The sequence below is a fragment of the Ovis canadensis genome, chromosome 5 (assembly GCF_042477335.2).
Source record: "Ovis canadensis isolate MfBH-ARS-UI-01 breed Bighorn chromosome 5, ARS-UI_OviCan_v2, whole genome shotgun sequence".
NCBI classification, from domain to species: Eukaryota; Metazoa; Chordata; class Mammalia; order Artiodactyla; family Bovidae; genus Ovis; species Ovis canadensis.
Window position 1 is genome coordinate 115,163,163 of NC_091249.1, and position 23,775 is coordinate 115,186,937.

The 23,775-nt window shown below is 37.0% G+C and overlaps 1 protein-coding gene and 1 long non-coding RNA gene across 5 annotated transcripts in view; one reads left to right on the top strand and one right to left on the bottom strand.

The window, feature by feature from the left end:
* Nucleotides 1-385: 385 nt before the first annotated feature.
* On the bottom strand, nt 386-14,926 carry NUDT12 (nudix hydrolase 12). 4 transcript variants are annotated; one of them, XM_069590262.1, is made up of 7 exons: nt 14,660-14,926; nt 11,939-12,150; nt 10,807-11,396; nt 7,568-7,735; nt 5,774-5,887; nt 3,417-3,616; nt 386-2,471 (listed from the first exon to the last, which is right to left on the bottom strand). In XM_069590262.1, the coding sequence occupies exons 2-7, from the start codon at nt 12,142-12,144 to the stop codon at nt 2,361-2,363; spliced, it is 1,389 nt and encodes a 462-aa protein (XP_069446363.1). In that variant the 5' UTR covers nt 12,145-12,150; nt 14,660-14,926; the 3' UTR covers nt 386-2,360. The 4 variants fall into 4 exon arrangements, with proteins under 4 accessions (XP_069446363.1, XP_069446365.1, XP_069446364.1 ...); XM_069590264.1 differs by having other exon boundaries at nt 11,939-12,146; nt 14,591-14,899; XM_069590263.1 differs by having other exon boundaries at nt 14,591-14,899.
* Nucleotides 14,537-23,775, top strand: part of LOC138440549 (uncharacterized) — a 139,922-nt gene continuing 130,683 nt past the window's right edge. Inside the window, exon 1 of the long non-coding RNA XR_011257075.1 lies at nt 14,537-15,028. This is a non-coding gene — a long non-coding RNA (uncharacterized lncRNA). The remainder of the gene's footprint in view (nt 15,029-23,775) is intronic.

The window sequence follows — 23,775 nt, forward strand, 5'->3', positions numbered from 1 at the left end:
AAAATGCAAAGACTGGTAATGTTAGACAAGTAATAAAAATAGACATTAGACTAGATATGTAACTTTAAATCTGAAGATAAAATTTACTGGATGTGTACATGTGTATATGTTAAGTTTCTGTGTGTATATATATATGTATATATAACATATTACATATGTATACAAATATGTGACCCCAAGTTGTAAGATTAAAAAGATTAAATACATTTAAATTATAAAAATTAAGCCTTCCAAATATGGCAACTTTGTAAAAGGCTTTTGTATTTTTTGTTTCTACACTACTAATTTTAAACAGAGGAAGATGACTAAAATTTGGCTTTTTCCATTTTTCAGAAAACATTTATCAAAACCTATTTTAAAAAAACCACACATGACACACGAAACAGAAAATAAACAAATATTTTAATGTATTGTTACCTTCCTTTTCATTAGGACACAGTCACGGTACTTGAGTCTAATATTTCTTTGCTAGTCCTTTTATTTATGTGTAACTATCCACCTCTCAGAGGTTAGCAATTTAAGAATAATTATTAAAACAATAATTTACTTAGATATTGATTCTCCCTGAGTATGGGATTAAATATCAAAAACTAAATATAAATTTTATTGATATTTTATATTTTACTTGGCTACCCTAACATTATGAAAATCTAGAATTTTATGATGTAATCTTAGAATCTATAAGTATTAAAAGTACATTTTGGATAAAATGGAACTTGGAGTCATTATATTTTATAATAATCAAGGCATGCCATTTTCTATATACTTATGTAGTTCAAATCTTATTATGTATCTAAATGTCTTATATAAGTTTGAATTTTGTCTAAAGTCCTAATATCAATATCTTCATCAATTACTAAGAAAATCATTGTTCATTAGTAAAATGAAGTTTTGTTTAGAAAAGCTAACTTATTTAAATGAACTTTAGTGCCTAAAATTTTAATTAACAGTATTTGGTAAAAAAATTTAGTCTTATCATTCTCTATTTTATTACATATTTATTTTCAGTAATAGTTTTTACTTCCTATTAGAGCGAGAATACTGCACTGTGCAGTACAGACTGTTGTATCAATAATTAAGTTACTTAATTGTAATTATAATTAATTATACTAACAATAATTAATTGTATTAACAATTATAACTAGTAATTGCGTAACTGTCATCAATTAATTAATTTACTTTTTTAAATCAATTCACTTTTAATGGATAAATTAATTAAGTTCATCTTTTAGGATTTCCTTATCTATAAAAAAAGGGCAGTGAACTACATACATATATTATTTTTAAGTTCTCTTCCAGTTCTACCATAGAATAGTAAAGAGCCAAATTATATAAATTTATACACTTATAAAAGACCCTTTGAAACAATTTCAAAATAACCTTGTGAAATATAACAGTTCTATGTTACAAAATTGTGAACTACTACAATTTACTTTCTCTAAAATTGTACTCAGTTCTAAAATATAGTTATTGTATAAATGCTTCTTAGAATATTGAAATAAGGCTAAAATCAAGATGCTGTATTTGAGTATAATAAATATTATTAGTAATTATTACATAATTTTCTCCTAGTGAAGATACATTCCCTTATCACAAAATGACATAAGCCATTTTATTTAATAAGTAAATCTATCTGAGATGTTATTTAATATCTGACTTTGGAAAGAATTCCTTTCAAATATGTTTAATTTTAGGGAAAAAAGAAGAGACTTCTAATTTGTCTTAAAAAACAACTTTGAGTATAGTTAACAAATAGATATACTAATTAATTTTATGTTTAAGAAGGGGATCCCAGACACAATGGTATTCTCTCACTTAAATTCTCCTTCCCTGAAGGTGTGGTATACTGATCACTAACAGAGTTGTTGAAATAGGAAATTCTTAGCACTGATCAAAATAGATTAGTAGCAACACTATAACAGTGTCACTGACAGAATAATAGAACCAGGAGAAAAAAGTGGATCACAATGGTAAATTGAGCAAAAATCAACCAATGACAACCAAAAGGACCTTCATAATAATGAAAATATTTAAAAATTAAGCTTAAAATTCATTACAAATATTTTGTCTAATTTTTCATAAAAGAACTTTAGTGAATGGTGAATGTTTATAAGAGGCAATGAAATTTAGGTTTATTTACATTTTAGAATCTACTTCTTTATAACATGATTTCTCTTATTAGAGATACAGTTTTGTGAGATTAAACTGTTGAGCACAACCCCCTCAAAAAAGTTCAGAGAATGCTGACTCAGATTTAACAAAAGCTGACATTCTAAAGAGCATTAAACATTTCTAATCTCACTTGAGGAATAAGTAGGATTAGAAATCAATTAGACATAGTCAAAGTTTAGTTATTTGATTTAGAGATTGGGGTTCATTCCAATCCAGTGTTTGATTAACTGATGTGCAATAGCTCGGCTCGGTGGAACAAAGAATGCCTGCTGCTTGCCTTTGGTCAGAACGTCCACAACCTAAAATACATCACAGTAAAACGTATTAGGATTTCAAAACTATCATACTTAAATATTATTTCTATTTTTAAAACAATTTAAAAGGTAATGACTTCCACAGTGAATAACAAAAGGAGAAAGTAATAACCATTTTCAACATGCAAAATTCAGTACAGTGTTTTTAGCTGCTTCATTGAATTAGTGATTCAATTTTAAAAATATTTCAGAAAGGCATTTTTCCTGATGAAAATAAGGTCATGAAAGAACAAAGTATATGCTACACATATATTTTCAAAGTGAAAATGAACTTTTAGAAAAAATTTCCTTTTATCAAATTCTGAAAAAAATCTAATTTCTACTTTTAGAGGTTGAGCATAAAATAAAATTAATTTTGTGAAGGCAAAGTGATAAAGGATTTCAGGTTATTACTACTGTAGTGTACCCCTGTCTTCTATATAAAGACACTGAATTATACAAGACACAGACAAGTAATTTATCTTTCATTGTACTACTTAAGGATGAGTTTTAAGAAGTTCTGAGTGTATCTTTGTTAAACAGTTTTGTCAGTCTGGTCAAGTGCATTTAAAATGATCAAGAATTTTTCTAAACTTTTATGCAGTTTTACTGATATTTTTTGAGTTATTTGTTTCAATACTATAAACTATGTCTAATAATAATATTCCTACTTCTCATCTGAAATAATGACCATGCATTTTAAGGCCACTGAAAGGATCACTAATCTCAGGGAACAGCATCTGAAATAAGAAAATGGCACAGACTCATCATTACTAGAAGTATGTCACAGCAGGAGTAACATAGAGCACATCAATTATGTTGTAATCCATGAATGATGAGGGGGCCATAGCCATTCATTCAACTTGTTGAAAACATGTATCCTTGCTACATGCCCAAACCAATACAGTCAGAGAACAATCAATAGGAGAAGGAAATTAAATTGAACTTTACCTGTTCTCTAGTGAACCAGCGGGCATCCTCTATTTCATTCTTGTCAACTTTAATTTCTGTAGACACTGCCACAGCTAAGCAACCAATCATTAAGGAGGAGGGCATTGGCCACGGTTGACAAGAGACATACTGAACATGGCCAACTTTGACTCCACTTTCCTCTTCTACTTCTCTCCGAACAGCATCTTCTATTGTCTCCCCTAATCAAACGGGGCAAAAGAACAAGTAGCTGATGAACATGCCCTGGACATTTTGTGCTCCAAATGGTTCAAACCTTTGAAAATCACTTTGGACAGAAACCCAGTTCATAGAATCAGAAAGCAGAAGCCTAAAAGTAGATTGGAATTCAAGAAACATTATTTTTTAAAATATATGACTACATACAGAATCAAAATGCCAGGAAACTTTTCATTTCTTAAAGGCCTAAATTTGTTACATTTAAAAAATTGTAACAGCTACAAATATCCAGTACCTACTTACTACTGGCTAAACACTATGCAAACATTTTATGTATTATCTTGTTTATGTGGCTAACCTTTTCCTCACTAAAATCTTGAAACATTTTTCTTATGTTGTCAAACAACTATTATAGATAACACTTTTCCAGAGTTAAAAACCAAATAACACTAAAAGTTTTAAAACAGCATAAAATGAAACTCATTTTCTCTTTCCAAATAATTATTCTCTAGATAATTACTGACCCAGCTATGGTAAAATAAAGTGATGCCTATAAATTAATTTATATTTCTGATTTATTGAAATTGAGAATTAGAATAAATGGAATAATTTGTAAGTTAAGGTTATCTGAAAGTTTAGAAATATTCTGTGATTTAAACATAGCTTTCTATTTCAAATAGATTAGTAAATTTCCTATATAAAATTAATTTATATTTATAAAAAATATTGAAAAGATAACTCTTACACTAGCATATCTGCAAGACCAAACCTAAATAAATATTAGCATGCAGTACATATTAAAAAACCCCTAAAATCAATAAGAAAAAAAGATTAAACAACCAAAACAAAAACAAAGAATATAAAATATAAAATTCAAGGGGAAAGAAACTGCATGCCTAAAAAAAAAAAAAAAAAAAAAAAGAAACTGCATGCCTAACACACATCTGAAAAAGATGCTTCATGAGCAGGGAAATAAAAGTTAAAACTACAATGACATACCACTTCATATCCATCAGAACAGCAAATAAAAATCCTGATATTCCTAACTCTGTAAAGATGAGGACTAACAGACATTTTATGTACTTCCAGACGCAGTGTAAATTGGCAGGGATATTTCAGAAAATAACTTGGCAATATGTGGAAATGATTAAGATGCTCATGGTCTATGAGCTAGCAGCCCTACTCTCGGATATACACCCTATGAAGGCCAAATGTACACAAGGATTCACTGCAGTGTTGCTGTTAATGGTAAAATAGCAGAATGGATAAATGAATTGTGGAATATTCATAAATGGGAGGCTACATAACAGTTAAAAAAGTGACCTAGAGCTACTAGAGCAAGCATAGTAATTAGGAGCATGGACCTAGAGCCACACTGCCCAGGTCTGAATGCCTGTCCTATCACTCACTAGCTCTCTGTTCTTGGGCAAGTTATTCAGCCACTATGGTGAAATAGTATCTACTATGTAAAGTTGTATGAGGATGATATGATTTAATATACAGAAAGCCTTTGGAAAAATTCATATGTTTAGTACTATTATTATCTATCAGTGTAGATTGATACTGGAAATTGAGATTAAACATGTGCTAATTAGATATATTCATTTATTCCACAAATATTTATTGAATATTTATTGAACTTCTACAACATAGGAGGGATATGCTCCAAGGGTTTGGGATAGAGCAATAAATAAAACAAAGTCCTTGCCTTTATGGAACTTACTTTCTTGTACTAGCAAATAATAAATAAATAAAAAGAAAGGTAGATAAGTAAATATGTACTTACATATATACCCTGTTAGGTGCTGATGAGTGCTCTAGGGAAAAGCCAGACTGGATAACAGGGACTATGAATGTAGGATATGGGGTTAACTAATTTACTTGGTGCCATCTGGGAAAGTCTCTCTGAAAAGGTGACAACTGAGTCTAGTACAGAAGGAAGTGATGCACTTGGGTAAGAGCAATATATGAAGAAGCAAAGAATTTTTAAAACAGATGAAATTATTCCTCTAGTGACAACAAAAATTATATTATTTAAAACACAGACAATATTTTAAAATACCCCAGTTTTATAACATGATAGTTCATCAGAGATTACTTTCAAATGCTGTCCAAAATTTTTATTTAGAAATCATACGTTAAATGGCAATTACTATAAAAATTATACAGAAAAGGCGTACCAGGTTCAATAAATCCAGCGAGGCAAGTAAACATGCCTGGAGGAAATCTCTTCTGCCTGCCTAAAAGACATTTGGTCCCATCGGGATGAATAACTTGCATGATTACCACCGGATCTGTTTAAAAAAATCAGATGTATGAATGATAGGAAAAAACAATTTAGACTTACTGTGTAAAGTCACTAATAGGATAATACAAATGTGTACCTCCTGTAAGAACAAGACTTTTCTAGTTACAAGAGGTTGTTTCTATCTGCCTAAAGACAGAGTATTTCAGGGAAATTGCATAGAATACTGTCAGGAAGCTAAAGAAAGGCCATTTTTGTCTTCTTTCTCATCTCAATAGCATAAAAAAAAGCATAAGATAAAAATAAAAAATAAACATTAAAAAAATAAGCCTAGCATACTGTAAGTACACAATAAATGTTGATTTATTGTGAGTATTGTATACTTATAGTATGCTAGGCTTATTTTTCTAATTAGAAAGAAGTTTAAATAACTAATACATAGTATGGAGAAAATTCAAATTTTACCATAGTAAATGTTTCCTTCCATCCCAATTCTTATTGTTGTTTGTTGTTCAGTCACTAAGTTGTGTCTGACTCTTTGTGACCCCATGGACTGCAGCATGCCAGGCTTCCCTGTCCTTCACTATCTCTCAGAGTTTGTTCAAACTCATGGCCACTGAGTTGGTGATGCTATCCAACCATCTCATTCTGTCACCCCTTTCTTGTCCTTAACAAAGTGTTTTTTAAAAGCTAATATGGCTTGATGGTTAAGTTTAAGCCATTAAAATATTAATTTATTTAAATAATATTCACTGCATTAGTGCCTTTTGGAACGATTCGAGAGGTCACTAATTCAGTGAGTTCGCCTCACTAGATTATGACTGAGGATCGGTAATCAAATGTGAAATGCTCTAAGAAGCATACACCTGTCACTAGGCCATGCACTTTACTCCCAGGAGACCTCCTCAGGTGTGGCTGGGTCTGTCCCTTTTTGCGCAGTTTTAAAGGGCTGGTTTATCAGATTTCCAAGTCCACAGCCAATTCAAAGCAGCAATAGGGAGAGAGAAAGTAGAGGCAGACATCAGCAGTATGGAGAAGCTAGCTCCAGGCTGTTTTGGTGATGCCACAAGCAGGTACTGGACTGTGAGGGTGGTTTTTTTTTTTTTTTTTTTTTCCCCTCTCTTCACTAAATGGACCCAGATGGTGGGCCTTTGAAATCCTGTACCTCAATGCATCAAATTCATGCTGATTAGCCCAATGTTAAGAAATGGTCAGTTATGTACAATGTCCTTTACTTAAAAGTCATCAAATTAGGTAATACTTTAATAGTTAATATTGTATAGTAATACTTAATACTTTACAGTATATAGTAATACTGTGTAGTAATACTTAATACTTTACCTAATACTATATAGCAATAAATACTTTAATAGTAATAATACTTTACTAGCCCACCAGGGGCTCAGACAGCAAAGAGTCTGCCTGCAGTGTGGGAGACCTGGGTTCGATCCCTGTGTCTGGAAGATCCTCTGGAGAAGGAAATGGCAACCCACTCCAGTATTCTTGCCTGGAGAATCCCATGCTCATGGGATCGCAGAGTCGGACACAACTGAGTGACTTCATTTTCACTTTCTTTCACTATAATACTTATACACTTAATGGTTAAATTAAACATGGTTTTAATAAAAAGGTAAAGCTCCTTAGCAACTCAAAATCTTGTCTTTCCAGAATGTCTTATTCCCTAAGGTTTCCAGATGGCCGAGGTTTCACTGTAAAAGAAAAGGCTTACCAACTCTTGGGTATGATGTATTGTGAACACCATGGAGACTAGGACAGTCTTCTTTTAAGCATACTCTTTTATAGCCGCCTTCTTCAATTTTAGTTGCATTTCCACAGGTTGGGCAGAACTTATACCGACTGTGCCAGGCGAGAACAGATCTTGCTTGAGCTACAACCCCTATGACAGGAGCAAAAGAAGCTTTAATTCAATGACAAATGGTAAACAAATTAATACATAAGGAAAGAACATTCTTAAGTCATAATAAAGACATGTACTATATTGTAGGTGTGTGATCAAAGGTTTTATTTTCCTATTTTTGTTATCTGTATATGTCTTTTTAATTAAAAGATTTAAATTCTACAGATGACAAATGAAAATTAGATTCACCTTTAATTTGGACTAATGAAATAAAACTCTCATATAAGATGGATGTACTAACATCCATATACACTGTATTAGTTTAGGCTTTTACCATAGGTGATTTGTAAATTTTGGATATACATGACTCTGGTGTATACTGACTTTACAATAGTGAAGTTGCTCAGTCGTGTCCAACTCTTGGTGATCCCATAGACTGTAGCCTACCAGGCTCCTCCATCCATGGGATTTTTCAGGCAACAATACTGGAGTGGGTTGCCGTTTCCTTCTCCAGGGGATCTTCCTGACCCAGGGACTGAAATCAGGTTTTCCGCATCATAGGTAGACTCTTTACCGTCTGAGCCACCAGGGAAGTCCAGGGAAGACTTTACAATAGTGACTTTCATAAAAATACACTACAAAGACAGTTTCTAACTTAGATTTGGACCATAAATGAAATATTACTAGGAAACTGTAGGAATCCATCTCTACTTTCCTTGGTGCCTAAGACAGTACTGGTGTGTGTCACTGTGGAACATATTCTGTTTATAACTGGAAAGTACATAGAATATTTTTTTGACAATTATTTAAGACCTTTATTAACAGGTTTTTAAATATTGTGTTTACAACTCTTGTGATTAACTTTGTTTATGACAAAAATGCCCAATAGAATAAATCTTAAGACTATGTACACGCTGTCTACAACCTCTACCCTGATACTTCAAAAAATAATTAATATGGCCTGACCAAAAATAGTAGAATTGGGGCAATAAGAGTAGAAATGCTACATTTCAAATGCCTGACAAAACTTCTCTCCCCTAAAATAGATTATTTGGTCTAAAGATTTTGAAATAAAATAACCATAAATAGCAATAATGTTTTAAACTGGGAAAAATGAATAAGCCATAAATTAAAACAAATGGAACAGTGACACTCAATGAACATAGGCAACACTAAATATCTGCCTGCTCTGTTACTCTGTAATATGTAACTTACCTCAAAGTACCTCCATTATTTTACTCTCATTACAATAAGGAAAGCTAACACTTATTGAGTACTTACTGTGTGTCAAGCACCCAGCAAAGATCTTCACATACATCATCCTATTTACTGTTTAGAGCAACACTATAATGTAGGTACCATTATTATCCTCATTTTGGCAGGAGGAAACTGAGGCACACAAAGGTTATGGAACTATATAAGGTTACACAGCAGCTGAGTAAAAGAGCCTCAGTTTCCTTACTGGTTTTTAACACCTTGTAATTACATGCTGCTGCTACTGCTGCTGCTGCTGCTAAGTTGCTTCAGTCGTGTCTGACTCTGTGTGACTCTCTTTGAAGCTGTATACATATACAGCTTCAAAGAGAAGAAATTTTAAACTCATAGTGTTTTTTCCACAGATGTAGAGAATAAAACATAACACTCCCCATTTTGAGATGAGTGTCTAAGAGGTCTCTGGAAGAGCCTGCCAGGTTACCTAAGGGAAAGTGGACGCTGGCAAGTGACCCCTTCCTCACCTCCCATTAACTCTTCAGCCTACTGCAGTACACCTTCCACCCCTTCTATTCCATGGACACTCCTCTCGTCAAATGACCAACAGCTTCATGTTACCAAACCAAAGACTCTTCAAAAAATTCTTTATCTTCGTCTTACTCAAACTCTCTGCAGCATTGACTAGTAACTCCAAGAAACACTTTGCTCTCTTGGTTTCTATGAGCACATTCTCCTGTTCTTACTTGTAGCCATACTGTCAACATCATCTTTGATGGCTCCTCTCCTATCTGACCTCTAGAACTCAGGGGGATTCAGGCGATTCTCAGGTTCCCTTTCTTGCTTGCTCTCAACTTTTTATGCAACCTCAAAGTAGCCTGGGATTTAAACACCACCACTGTGTTGATGACTCTCATACAGGTATATTCTAGTTCTTTCCTCTTTGTTCCAGATTCTGTTTCCCATCTCTAAAACTTAACATGCCCAAAGATAAAATCTTCATTTATTTGCTTCAAGTCTGTCCTGTTTCTCTTGCTCTACCCATGACTGTATTATTTTATCAATAAAGCTTATTAGTATCTACCAAATGATTAAAGTTTCAAACTTAGCAGTCCTTTTAATCTTTCACTTCATTATTATATACTCCACACCCACTTCATTAACAAGTACTGCTGATTTTCTCTCCAAAATATACCTTGACTGTATCACTTTTCCTCCATCTCTCCTATTATCATCTTAGCAACTCAGGCTGTAGTCTATGTTACCATCATCTCTCTCTCACTTGTAAGTCTCACCCTACTGTTCAAGCCCTATCAGTTCTACCTCCGTAATATCTCATAACTCTCCCTTGCTCTCTGCTCCACTAATCCAAGCCACTGCATTCTCTTACCTGGGCTACTGTAATCTTCAACCTCCTCTTAATGGGATTCCTGACTTCCACACTTAACTATCTACAGTTCATGAGCTACAAAGCAGCTAAAGTGATTTTTTTTTTTTTTAAACACAGGCCAGATTACAACATTTAGATGGAATTTAGGATAAAATCCCTCATTTCTGAGCATGATACATACAACCCCATGTGAACTGGTATAACAAGCAACAGAAAACAAAGCGAAATAGTCAAGGTCTTTGCCAGCATGTTTAGTGTATAGCAGGCACTTAATAATCATTCACTGAACAATCAAATGAAACCAGTATGCATTAGGGTTAAAACTGCTGTTACCACCCAGAAGAGAAGTCCTCTAGGGTAAGAACATCAGGAAGTTTCTACTGAAGACAGCCTGATTTCATTGCTTCCTAGAAAAAGTGTGCTTCCTAGAAATTGCAAATACATGCAATTCTAATCCAGTACCCAAAATCAGATTATTACCAATACAAGTAAACAAGTGTTCACTTCTTACCAGCTTCTTTTTCTTTCAATTGCAGAAGAGCTGGCATTGGTGGATGAAGAAAATAACAATTTTCATGCCTTTGCTTAAATTCTTCAGCAGCAACAGTATCTATACCTAAAGCAAACCATGCAACCAACCCATCTTCTTCTTCTTTTGAGACTTCCCCAGCATAATTAAAAAACTCTTTTTTCATTTCAAGTTCTACTCCAAGGAAAATCAAGGTGATCTTCTCAGGCTGAGCCAAATAATCCTTTATATCTGTGTAGTTTAGCTGACAAAGCCTGACTTCTGGCTGTTGAAAACTTTCTTTATTGCCACCTAGAGTAACCAAGGGATTTAAATCTGAGAAAAGGATATAAACTGTGGCTGGATGGCTTTCTTTTGCTAACAGCCAGTCAGAATTATTTCTTTTTTCACTTTTCCGGTCCAGTAGTGTCTTGCTAAAATAATTTTCACATTCTTCCACTTCATTGGTTAGGAACCAAGGCTTCTTCCCACCTTTAGCATTAGCTAATAAGTTAGCTATATGCTTATAACCCCAAAATTTAGCTATATCCAGTGCAGTCTGCCTTGATTTGTTGACAATGGATCTGTCGCACCTGTGGATAGAAGCAAAAAATAAACTAGCAAACATTTTCTTCAGTATTTATTACAATAAAAATTTCTAGATATATATGATAGTCCCTCTATTTAATAATTACATAATTTCATTTTCTTTTAGAACATAATATATTCATGGAAAGGTTAAAAACCAATCATAAATGATTAAAAATTAGAAACAGTGGATGTTTAAAATTTCTGGGAGATTATTTGTAAAATAAAAAGCATACATTTTATGTGCTGTAAGGAGATATTGAATTTTTACAAGAAGTTTTCAGTAGTCATAGTAGGCAGATTTACATTTTTTATTTCAGAAAAAAATTAGATTAACTCATTAACTGCTTGGCTATTAAGTATGAAAAGTTAATTCCCCAATAAAAAAGTTAAGTTTTAAATTAGAAATTATGCTATTATATAATAAGACTGTTCAATGAGTTATTTACAAGCCCAATATTATGGCTATATGAAAAATTGAAAAGAAAATACATTATCCATAAATTAAACCAGATACTCTTCAGGTGGCACAGCCTAAAACGTTTACCCTTTCTCAAGCAGAAATTGGACAACATCTGGGTGCCCATTCCTTGCAGCATACATTAAAGCAGTCCAGCCATTTTCAGAAGTTTCATTGAGAAGAGATGGAGAATGACTGAGTATTGCTGTTAACTTGGCAATATCTCCTTCTGCAGCTGAATAGTGAAACTGGGATATTATTTCTTGATTCAGACTTCTTTTTACAGAAGACATTTCTTCCTTAAAACAGGAAAATAGGAAAAAACTCATTTACAATTGCTTTCTTGTATCAGTGATTGAACATTATCAGAGTGTTGATATAATTAGAACATTAGTTATGGTTTCTAAAACGATTTACTCTTAAAAAGGTAACTGTCAAGTGTCATCACAGGATACACTTCAAAACTGTTATCAGTTGAGAATTTTAAATGTAACTCAATATGAAGGATGTATAAAATAATGTATAAAGAACTTGGTGGAAAAGAGTTGAAGGGAGTGACATCAGTGGGAGGGAGGATAAGGTAAAAGATACGACAAACAGGGTAGTGTACTGGAGGCAAACCAGAGGGACTTCAATACAGATCAGGGCATGAGGGGAGTTAAGGTAGAGAGAAATAAAGCAGGCGTTTTTAGCAGATGACAAGTAGTATTCTCTTAGCCTAAATGATACTAGAAATAGATCTGTCCTCTCAGGGAAATTATGATCCTATTCAAAGAACTAAGTTTTATGTGAAAAAAATGTATTGCTTTACCTTTCACAGGGATTGATTAATCCATCAGGGATTGATTTTTTGCTCATGGTGTGAGGTAAGGGTCACGATACATTTTTATCCCAATAGATAAAATCCATTTGAGTCCGGGTCATTCTCAAATTTATTGTCTTTGTCCCATTATATTGCAGTATTAGACTTGTCATAAATGAGATGAACATATATTTTTGGACCTATTATTTGTTCTATTGGTCATTTTGTCTACCCTTGAATCACAGAAGCTTTTAAAATCATTAACTTTGTCTGCTTTGTCACCCTGCTACTTCAGTAAGAAAGAACTGTTCTATGTGCTTGTGCATGTGTGCATGCCAAGTTGCTTGAGTCGTGTCTGACTCTGTTGGACCCCATGGTCTGCCACCCACCAGGCTCCTCTGTCTACGGGATTCTCCAGGCAAGAATAATGGCGTGGTTGCCATGCCCTTCTCCAGGGGATCTTCCTGACCCAGAGATTGAAACTAATTATTCCATATCCTCTAATAAATGCTTCCTAATTGTGGGCTGAATGTGGTAGGGCACAACTACCACTGAGTTGTGGTAGGGCACAATTTTGGGGGAAATGGTTCATATTTCAGTTGTCTATAAACTCCTCAAAGTACTTCTTTTTAAGGCATGATTTTTTTTTTTTCTGTGAAATTCTATTAAGAAAAGATTTGGGATTGTAACTAGGTTTCTACCTTCTGAGAATAACCTACTGAGGCTATAAAGAAAGGTTATATAATCCATAATTTTTGACAGCAGTTGTCTTTAAGGTTCTGACTGCAATTTTACCAATTGTCTATCAGTAGCAGCATGACAATATTTAAAGAAAAGAATGGGTTGGAGATTAACTTTCTTATTTTGTGTCTGTTCACCTTACCTGTTTATTATCTTTCTGCTACCTATAAATAGACTAAAACTATTCACAGGAATAGAGACAAAATACTGAAATTCTGTACATAAATTAGGAGGGGTGACTTCTGGATTAGAAAACAATTCATTTCTTTTGATTTACCCTAGAATTTACTTCACCATTCTCTTCATATTAAGATTTCTAAATGCATTAAAAACATTATGAATAACAGAAGCTACTTTTCAGGATTTTATCTTGCATTTCAGGATTTATTTTTATTTTGCTGAATACTGACTCATGTATGGCTTTCCCTTTGAAGTTGCCTTTTCCTTAAAATCATATCATCCAGGTTCTTCGGTTTGGTTTACTATAGGCAATATTTAAGTCATGGTCACTTCCTCACTTCCTCCACAGTCCACTCACTCCCGGTTGACTGCAAAAGTGGCCTCCAAAAATACAGTACCATTCACTACCCACAGTGCAATGTTTATGCATACGGTATTTTCAGGAGAAAAGAGTAGAAAATGTATACTTTCCCCCCTTACGCTTTCTCGCCAGAAAGGCCATCTAGAAACAGAACCATTAGTCATTCCAGAAGAGCACACAAAGTCTAAAGTCCAGGTCTACTGTTCGATTTACTTTTTCATTTCTCCTCAGGTTCTTCTAAAGACAAGGTGTTTGAAGGCAGGATGAGGTTATTCAGTTAGCCTAATGCTGCCCTTGGTTTCCAAGAATATGGACGATCCTCAGGGATGGTTTTAAAGTATCTTGATTTTAAAGGGTCTCACAACCTTGAACCAAACCAACACCCAGTTTTATGGGTGTATGGACCAGGGCCCCTGACTGGTCCAAGGCCACATGGCTCAAGTGATAAGGCAGACTTAACAAACAACTTTGTCACTGCGGTCACCGACCCGAATTTCTGGGGCATTCCCGAGGGCCAGCTCACCTACCAAACGCCCCCCTCCCCGCCCCATTCACGGTCTCCCCAGCGTCTCCAAGTTCCTTGAACGTCTTTTTCCGTGCCAGGACTGTGAGAATTGTTTAAACATAGTGAAGTGAACCCATAGCGAATCCCCACCTCACTGACTGTGCTGGGTCGGCTGCGCGCCCAGGCCCCTCCCGGAAGCCCAGGCTCTTAAGTCCACACCTGCGTCCGCGCCCTAGCGCGAGGCTGCGCCACACCACCCAACAGCGCAGGGCCCGTCAGCGCGGAGACGGAAAGAGCGCAGAGAACTGGTTACCAGCTCCAGAAGGGGCCCTGGGCCCGCCAACTCGTCGCTTCTGCTACTAACCCACAGGTGACCACAGTAAGGACACCGGAGTTTGTAGTCCAGGAGCCGGGGAAACCCCACACTCCGGGCCGGATGGAGCCTCGCGAACTTCCGGTGAAGGGCAGGTGTCCGCGCACGGCTTTATGGGAGATGTAGTTCGAAGGTCACACACCGAAGATGAGAGAAAGTGGAGGCGTTGGGAAGCCAGGGCTTGAAGTCCAGCGGTGAGGACAGGCTTCCTAGCGGTGAGTGAAGGTCTGTTTTGTTTTGTTTTGTTTTCCCCCGTGGGACCGAGGTGTCTAAAGCGACGAAAACCTGTAGGTCTGTGGGAAGTTTTGAGTTCTCCAGAATTTCACACCCAGCCCCCACAAGCTTCTTTCATGTATGTATAGTTCAATGCGTTGGAGTGTTCAAAGCATTCTTTCGTGTTTAAACAAACTTGGAATATTGGCTGGACCAAGTCGTTCCAGTGTAGAACCTTAAACGAGTTGTTGGCCTCCGACTCTCAGTCTCCTCTTTTGAGAAATGGTCCCATGTATTGATGCCTACCTCATTCAGTACCCCTCTAAAAAGTTTACGTCAGTCGCCTACACCGCCTCCTTGGGTTGCTATGAAATTGAGGATAAAGTATGCAAAGACCTTAAGATAAGTGCGAGGTCTGCAGCTAATACACGCAACACAATTATTATTGTTGCTGTTATTATTTAATTTGCTGTGTTGTCATGCTCCAAAACCTACTCAGGTCAAGTGATTTGTGATTTACAAAGCTCGGCATTGTTAGCCTTCTAATTCCCAGATTAGGTGTTTTTTTTCTTTACTAAATTGCCCACGTGGCATTCCGTAACAGATAAGGAGTCTCGAGGTAGACCCTTGCTTCCTGCCCTGATTGTAGGCATTGGAAGTTGCTTTACTCAGTGAAGTTTTTGCGTGCCCACCCACATTGTACTTTCATAACTACTTTTTTTTTCCTTCTAACTTTGTTCTATGTTTCTTTCTCTGAGCAGTTATCAGTCTTTAATGATTTTAATGATGAGGCAGGATATCAGAAATACTAAATTTAGTCAACTCACTTGGAATACCAAATCTCTGTATTCATACATATCTTAAGTAAGTTAATAAATGCACCTATATTAATCAACTAGTGTAAATAAGTGCTTCCCTGGTGGCGCAGATGGTGAAGAATCTGCCCGCATCGCAGGAGACACCAGTTGGGTCCCTGGGTCAGAAAGATCCCATGGAGAAGGGAATACCTACCCACAACAGTATTCTTGGGGCTTCCCTGGTGGCTCAGACCTTAGAGACTCTGCCTGCAGTGCCAAGAGACCAGGGTTTGATGTTTGGGTAAGGAAGATCCCCTGGTAATGAATACATAGTCTTCCTTCCAGTCCTTTGGATTCTTTTAAAATGAATTCCAGACATCATATTATTTTAGTGATAAGTATTTAAGGTTAAGCTTTCTGGAATTATGAATATATCTAAATTATAAAAGGGCTTTTAAAAAGAACATTATTGCAAAATGATTAGTACTAAAATGTTAACAGTACTCTTGCCTGGAAAATCCCATGGACGGAGGAGCCTGGTGGGCTGCAGTCCATGGGGTAACTAAGAGTTGGACACAACTGAGCGATTTCACTTTCATTTTTTCACTTTTGTGCACTGGAGAAGGAAATGGCAACGCACTCCAGTGTTCTTGCCTGGAGAATCCCAGGGATGGGGGAGTCTGGTGCGCTGCCGTCTATGGGGTGCACAGAGTCGGACATGGCTGAAGTGACTTAGCAGCAGCAGCAGAGGAACTAAAAAAAGCCTCTTGATGAAAGTGAAAGAGGAGAGTGAAAAAGTTGGCTTAAAGCTCAACATTCAGAAAACAAAGATCATGGCATCTGGTCCCATCACTTCATGGGAAATAGATGGGGAAATAGTGGAGACAGTGTCAGACTTTATTTTTCTGGCTCCGGAATCACTGCAGATGGTGATTGCAGCCGTGAAATTGAAAGACACTTACTCCTTGAAAGGAAAGTTATGACCAACCTGGATAGCATATTGAAAAGCAGAGACATTACTTTGCCAACAAAGGTCTGTCTCGTCGAGGCTATGGTTTTTCCCGTGGTCATGTATGGATGTGAGAGTTGGACTGTGAAGAAAGCTGAGCACTGAAGAATTGATGCTTTTGAACTGTGGTGTTGGACAAGACTCTTGAGAGTCCCTTGGACTGTAAGGAGATCCAACCAGTCCATCCTAAAGGAGATCAGTCCTGGGTGTTCATTGGAAGGACTGATGCTAAAGCTGAAACTCCAATACTTTGGCCACCTCATGCGAAGAGCTGACTCATTGGAAAAGACTCTGATGCTGGGAGGGATTGAGGGCAGAAGAGAAGAGGACGACAGAGGATGAGATGGCTGGATGGCATCACCTACTCGATGGACATGGGTTTGGGTGGACTCCAGGAGTTGGAGATGGACAGAGAGGCCTGGTGTGCTGCGATTCATGGGGTCGCAAAGAGTCGGACACGACTGAGCAACTGAACTGAACAGAATATCATAAAGGAGACACTCAATGTCAAATTTAATTGTCTTAAATTTTATTCTATATTTTACAATTGATTTGCTGAAATCAAGACCTAAACAGTCTCCAGTTTAGGTTCCCCTTTAATTTTTTCATTGTCGACTATTTGTTAAAAAATAATGATTCTGTAGAATTTCACACATTCTGAATTTTGTAAATTGTATGTATACATATGATGTCCTCTCTCTCTCTCGTGTTTTTTTTTTTTTGTAAACTGATAGTTAAATCTACAGGGTTATTCAGATTGCAGGATTTTTGTTTTTTCTCTGTAAAAGACTTCATAGGTGTTATTGTTTACTTCCTATTGCATAGCTTTAAGAAGCATTCACTATCTGGTTGTCTTTCTGTCATGTTATGATTTGGTTTTTGGGTTCAGATGTTGTCAACTTGATAAAGTTTACAATAAACAACACAGAATTTCTTGTCACCTCTTCAGCTAATAGTTTTAGCAACTGCTGATGATTGCTGTCTACGTCCATTATTTCATTATTGTTGTTGTCCAGTCACTAAGTTGTGTCCAAGTCTTTGTGACCCCATGAGCTGTAGCACACCAGGCTTCCCTGTCTTTCACTATCTCCTGCAGTTTGCTTGAACTTACCTCCTTTGAATCAGTCATGCCATTCAACCATCTCATCCTCTATCACTGCTTCTCCTCTTGCCCTCAATCTTTCCCAGTTTCAGGGTATTTTCTAATGAGTCGGCTCTTTGCAGCAGGTGGCCAAAATATTGGAGTCGGCTCTTTGCAGCAGGTGGCCAAAATATTGGAGCTTTAGCATCAGTCCTTCCAATGAATATTCAGGGTTGATTTCCTTTAGGATTGATTAGGTTTGATCTCCTTGCTGTCCAAGGACTCTCAAGAGTCTTTTCCACCATCACAGTCTGAAAGCATACGTTCATTTCATTGAGTTCAGTTCAGTCGCTCAGTCGTGTCCGACTCATTGCGACCCCATGAACCACAGCAGGCCAGGCCTCCCTGTCCATCACCAACTCCCAGAGTTCACCCAAACTCGTGTCCATTGAGTCAGTGATGCCATCCAACCATCTCATCCTCTGTCGTCCCCTTCTCCTCCTGCCCTCAATCTTTCCCAGCATCAGGGTCTTTTCAAATGAGTCAACTCTTTGCATCAGGTGGCCAAAGTATTGAGTTTCAGCTTCAACATCAGTCCTTCCCATGAACACCCAGGACTGATCTCCTTTAGGATGGACTGGTAGGATCTCCTTGCAGTCTAAGGGACTCTCAAGAGTCTTCTCCAACACCATAGTTCAAAAGCATCAATTCTTCGGCCCTCAGCTTTCTTTATAGTCCAACTCTCACATCCATATGTGACTAGTGGAAAAATCATAGCCTTGACTAGACAGACCTTTGTTGAGTTACAAAATGGTAATATTCTTATTTGATCATTAATTCTTCATTTACTAACAGAAATTCTTTTATAATAATAATAATAAACTTTACATCATTCAATATTTGTACAGTTTTTATAGGAAGAGTAAGGTAAATGGTGATTTTCTCCTGTATTTCCTAGTTTTCAGAATGTGTTAATTCCTTTGTCATTTTCTAGTTTTTAAGTATATTTATGAACTTATGATGGAGAAGGAAATGACAACCCGCTCCAGTATTCTTTCTTGGAGAATCCCATGGACAGAGGAGCCTGGTGGGCTGCAGTTTAGAGTATTTCAAGTGTCGGACATGACTTAGAAGCCAAACCACCACCAGATGAACTCATGGATGTTAACATTTTTCATACATTTCTAAAATGTTTATTATTTTTATGCTCAAATTCTTTCCTATTTGTCCAGTGGGTACTGAGTGGGTTCTGAGTTCTTTTGACCAGGCAACTATAGTGCTTAATAGTTTACTTTCTTTCTGACATAACAAAATGTTTTAGACTATTCTTGTAGATACTCTGTGCAGACCTGGAATCAGCCCTTTCTCCTAGGTGCATTGGTTCCTTTTAGTAAAAAATTGTATTTAGATACCACAGCCTTTGTACTTGGGTGCTTGTTGCTAATGTGGTACTGAACACTTCTCTGCATGTAATGCTTTTTTAGGGAAGGTTATAGATCCTATCCAATGGGCATTTATATTCCAGGGGCAATAATGGTGCCAACACAGATTTTAATGCCATAATATTTTCATTTTATTACTTTCTCATTTAGAAACTTAAAGGTTCCTTGATACCTCAGATAAAAAGTTGAAATTCTTTAGCCTAGCATTAGATACCTTCCTTAACATGGGCCCAGTGTGTATATTTAGCTGTATTTTCCTGAGAATATTCTGTATAAACTGTCTCTGATCCTGCCAAACTGACTTATAACTGACCTTGATACCTCTTACTCTTTCTTACCTCAGTATTTTTGTTCATGCCACTTTTCCTAACTTAAATGTTTTCCCTTAACTAAATCCAACCCATTTCTCAAAGCCTGGCTCAAGTTCCTCTTCTCTTGTTTTTTTTAAATCATTCTTGAGCATATTTTTATCAGTTCACCATCAACATTCCTTTCTCCTTGCCACTTCAGCATTTGCTAGCCCTTCTTCTAGTTGCCAGCAACTGTATATATATATATATTTTTTTTGCCTGAGGGCTTTTTTTCTTGTCACCACTTGTCTTCCTACTCAGTAGATCAGCAATACCAGTTAATTAATATTGCCTGGGAACACGCTTAGCCAATTACTGACATGAGTGAGTGTATAAATTTCTCAGCTTTTTTTATTCTTTCACTACCCTGTTCTAGACTTGCTACCAGATTCCTCCAGTAGTATTAGGCTCTTTTATCTATAGTGGACACTTATTAATGATCAGTTCTTTATTACCTACTTTCCCTTCCTTGTCTCACTTTCTCCCTCTCTTACAGTTGTTTCCTCCTTTATAACCAGTTTCATGAATTGGTGAATCTTTGTCTCAGAATTTACTTCTGGGAAAAACTAAACTAAGACAAGATTTTTCTTTTTTGAATTCTTAACCTCTATCATATAGTGGTTAGCTTTCTTTGTATAACTTGAGAGGATCATAAATTATCATTAAATAAATAAATCACTATTACCACTCATTCTGGATCACATTATTTTTTGTTGTATATGTTAGGGTCAGTGTTATTGCATATCCATGCATGAAATTTGGATTGATTGCCTTTGAGTCACATAATTCGGTGTTCAAATTTAAAATCACTCTTTTCTCTCTGTTCATTCATTGTATTACTTTCCAAAATTGTTTATCCCTCACTATTACCAGACCTCTAAGACCTCATGGCATTGCTTTTTTTGGGGATTGGAACGAAAACTGACCTTTTCCAGTCCTGTGGCCACTGCTGAGTTTTCCAAATTTGCTGGCATACTGAGTGCAGCACTTTCACAGCATCATCTTTCAGGATTTGAAATAGCTCAACTGGAATTCCATCACCTCCACTAGCTTTGTTCATAGTGATGCTTTCTAAGGCCCACTTGATTTCACATTCCAGGATGTCTGGCTCTAGATGAGTGATCATACCATCGCGATTATCTGGGTTGTGAAGATCTTTTTTGTATAGTTCTTCCGTGTATTCTTGCCACCTGTTCTTAATATCTTCTGCTTCTGTTAGGTCCATGCCATTTCTGTGCTTTATCGAGCCCATCTTTGCATGAAATGTTCCCTTGGTATCTCTTAATTTTCTTGAAGAGATCTCTAGTCTTTCCCATTCTGTTGTTTTCCTCTATTTCTTTGCATTGATCACTGAAGAAGGGTTTCTTATCTCTTCTTGCTATTCTTTGGATCTCTGCATTCAGATGCTTATATCTTTCCTTTTCTCCTTTGCTTTTTGCTTCTCTTCTTTCCACAGCTATCTGTAAGGCCTCCCCAGACAGCCATTTTGCTGTTTTGCTTTTCTCTTCCATGGGGATGGTCTTGATCCCTTTCTCCTGTACAGTGTCATGAACCTCATTCCATAGTTCATCAGGCACTCTGTCTATCAGATCTAGGCCCTTAAATCTATTTTTCACTTCCACTGTATAATCATAAGGGATTTGATTGAGGTCATACCTGAATGGTCGAGTGGTTTTCCCTACTTTCTTCAATTTAAGTCTGAATTTGGGAATAAGGAGTTCATGATCTGAGCCACAGTCAGCTCCTGGTCTTGTTTTTGTTGGATGTATAGAGCTTCTCCATCTTTGGCTGCAAAGAATATAATCAATCTGATTTTGGTGTTGACCATCTGGTGATGTCCATGTGTAGAGTCTTCCCTTGTGTTGTTGGAAGAGGGTGTTTGCTATGACTAGTGCATTTTCTTGGCAAAACTCTATTAGTTTTTGCCCTGCTTCATTCTGCATTCCAAGGCCAAATTTGCCTGTTACTCCAGGTGTTTCTTGGCTTCCTACTTTTGCATTCCAGTCCCCTAGAATGAAAAGGATATCTTTTTTGGGTGTTAGTTCTAAAAGGTCTTGTAGGTCTTCATAGGACCGTTCAACTTCAGCTTCTTCAGCATTACTGGTTGGGGCATAGACTTGGATTACTGTGATATTGAATGGTTTGCCTTGGAAAAGAACACAGATCATCAGTTTTTGAGACTGCATCCAAGTACTGCATCTGGGACTCTTTTGTTGACCATGATGGCTACCCATTTCTTCTGAGGGATTCCTGCCTGCAGTAGTAGATTTAATGGTCATCTGAGTTAAATTCACCCATTCTAGTCCATTTTAGTTTGCTGATTCCTAGAATGTCGACGTTCAGTCTTGCCATCTCCTGTTTGACCACTTCCAATTTGCCTTGATTCATGGACCTGACATTCTAGGTTCCTATGCAATATTGCTCTTTACAGCATCGGACCTTGCTTCTATCACAAGTCACATCCACAGCTGGGTATTGTTTTTGCTTTGGCTCCATCCCTACATTCTTTCTGGAGTTATTTCTCCACTGATCTCCAGTAGTGTGTTGGGCACCTACTGACCTGGGGAGTTCCTCTTTCTTCATCCTATCATTTTGCCTTTTCATACTGTTCATGGGGTTCTCAAGGCAAGAATACTGAAGTGGTTTGCCATTCCCTTCTCCAGTGGACCACATCTTGTCAGTAAAGTAATGCTCAAAATTCTCCAAGCCAGGCTTCAGCAATACGTGAACCGTGAACATCCTGATGTTCAAGCTGGTTTTAGAAAAGGCAGAGGAACCAGAAATCAAATTGCCAACATACGCTGGATCATGGAAAAAGCAAGAGAGTTCCAGAAAAACATCTATTTCTGCTTTATTCACTATGCCAAAGCCTTTGACTGTGTGGATCACAATCAACTGTGGAAAATTCTGAAAGAGATGGAAATATCAGACCACCTGACCTGCCTCTTGAGAAATCTGTATGCAGGTCAGGAAGCAACAGTTAGAACTGGACATGGACCAACAGACTGGTTCCAAATAGTAAAAGGAGTACGTCAAGGCTGTATATTGTCACCCTGCTTATTTAACTTATATGCAGAGTACATCGTGAGAAATGCTGGACTGGAAGAAACATAAGCTGGAATCAAGATTGCCAGGAGAAATATCAATAACCTCAGATATGCAGATGATACCACCCTTATGGCAGAAAGTGAAGAGGAACTAAAAAGCCTCTTGCTGAAAGTGAAAGAGGAGAGTGAAAAAGTTGGCTTAAAGCTCAACATTCAGAAAACGAAGATCATGGCATCTGGTCCCATCACTTGATGGGAAATAGATGGGGAAACAGTGGAAACAGTGTCAGACTTTATTTTTTTTGGCTCCAAAATCACTGCATATGGTGACTGCAGCCATGAAACTAAAAGACGCTTACTCCTGGGAAGAAAAGTTATGTCCAACCTAGATAGCATATTCTAAAGCAGAGACATTACTTTGCCGACTAAGATCCATCTAGTCAAGGCTATAGTTTTTCCAGTGGTCATGTATGGATGTGAGAGTTGGACTGTGAAGAAGGCTGACTGCTGAAGAATTGATGCTTTTGAACTGTGGTGTTGGAGAAGACTCTTGAGAGTCCCTTGGACTGCAAGGAAATCCAACCAGTCCATTCTGAAGGAGATCAGCCCTGGGATTTCTTTGGAAGGAATGATGATGAAGATGAAGCTCCAGTACTTTGGCCACCTCATGCGAAGAGTTGACTCATTGGAAAAGACTTTGATGCTGGGAGGGATTAGAAGCAGGAGGAGAAGGGGACGACAGAGGATGAGATGCCTGGATGGCATCACTGACTCGATGGACCTGAGTCTGAGTGAACTCCAGGAGATGGTGATGGACAGGGAGGCCTGGCGTGCTGTGATTCATGGGGTCGCAAAGAGTCGGACAGGACTGAGCGACTGAACTGAACTGAAGACCTCATGGACCCTTTGTTGCACTTTTAGATGTAAGAACCAGTTTTAGCTGCTCTGGAAAGTTGCTCTCTACCTTTTTTTTGGTACCCTGCAAGTGAATGTTGTGTGTCATACATAGACTGTTCTTAAGAC

Bases quoted from the DNA above. Each gene is read 5' to 3' on its own strand.
- NUDT12 (XM_069590262.1), bottom strand. From the start codon at position 12,144: ATGTCTTCTGTAAAAAGAAGTCTGAATCAAGAAATAATATCCCAGTTT. The intron at 5,888-7,567 runs GTAAGCCTTTTC...TTTTTTAAACAG, and splicing joins TACATCATACCCAAGAGTTG to ATCCGGTGGTAATCATGCAA. The intron at 3,617-5,773 runs GTACGCCTTTTC...CCGTTTGATTAG, and splicing joins CGCTGGATTTATTGAACCTG to GGGAGACAATAGAAGATGCT.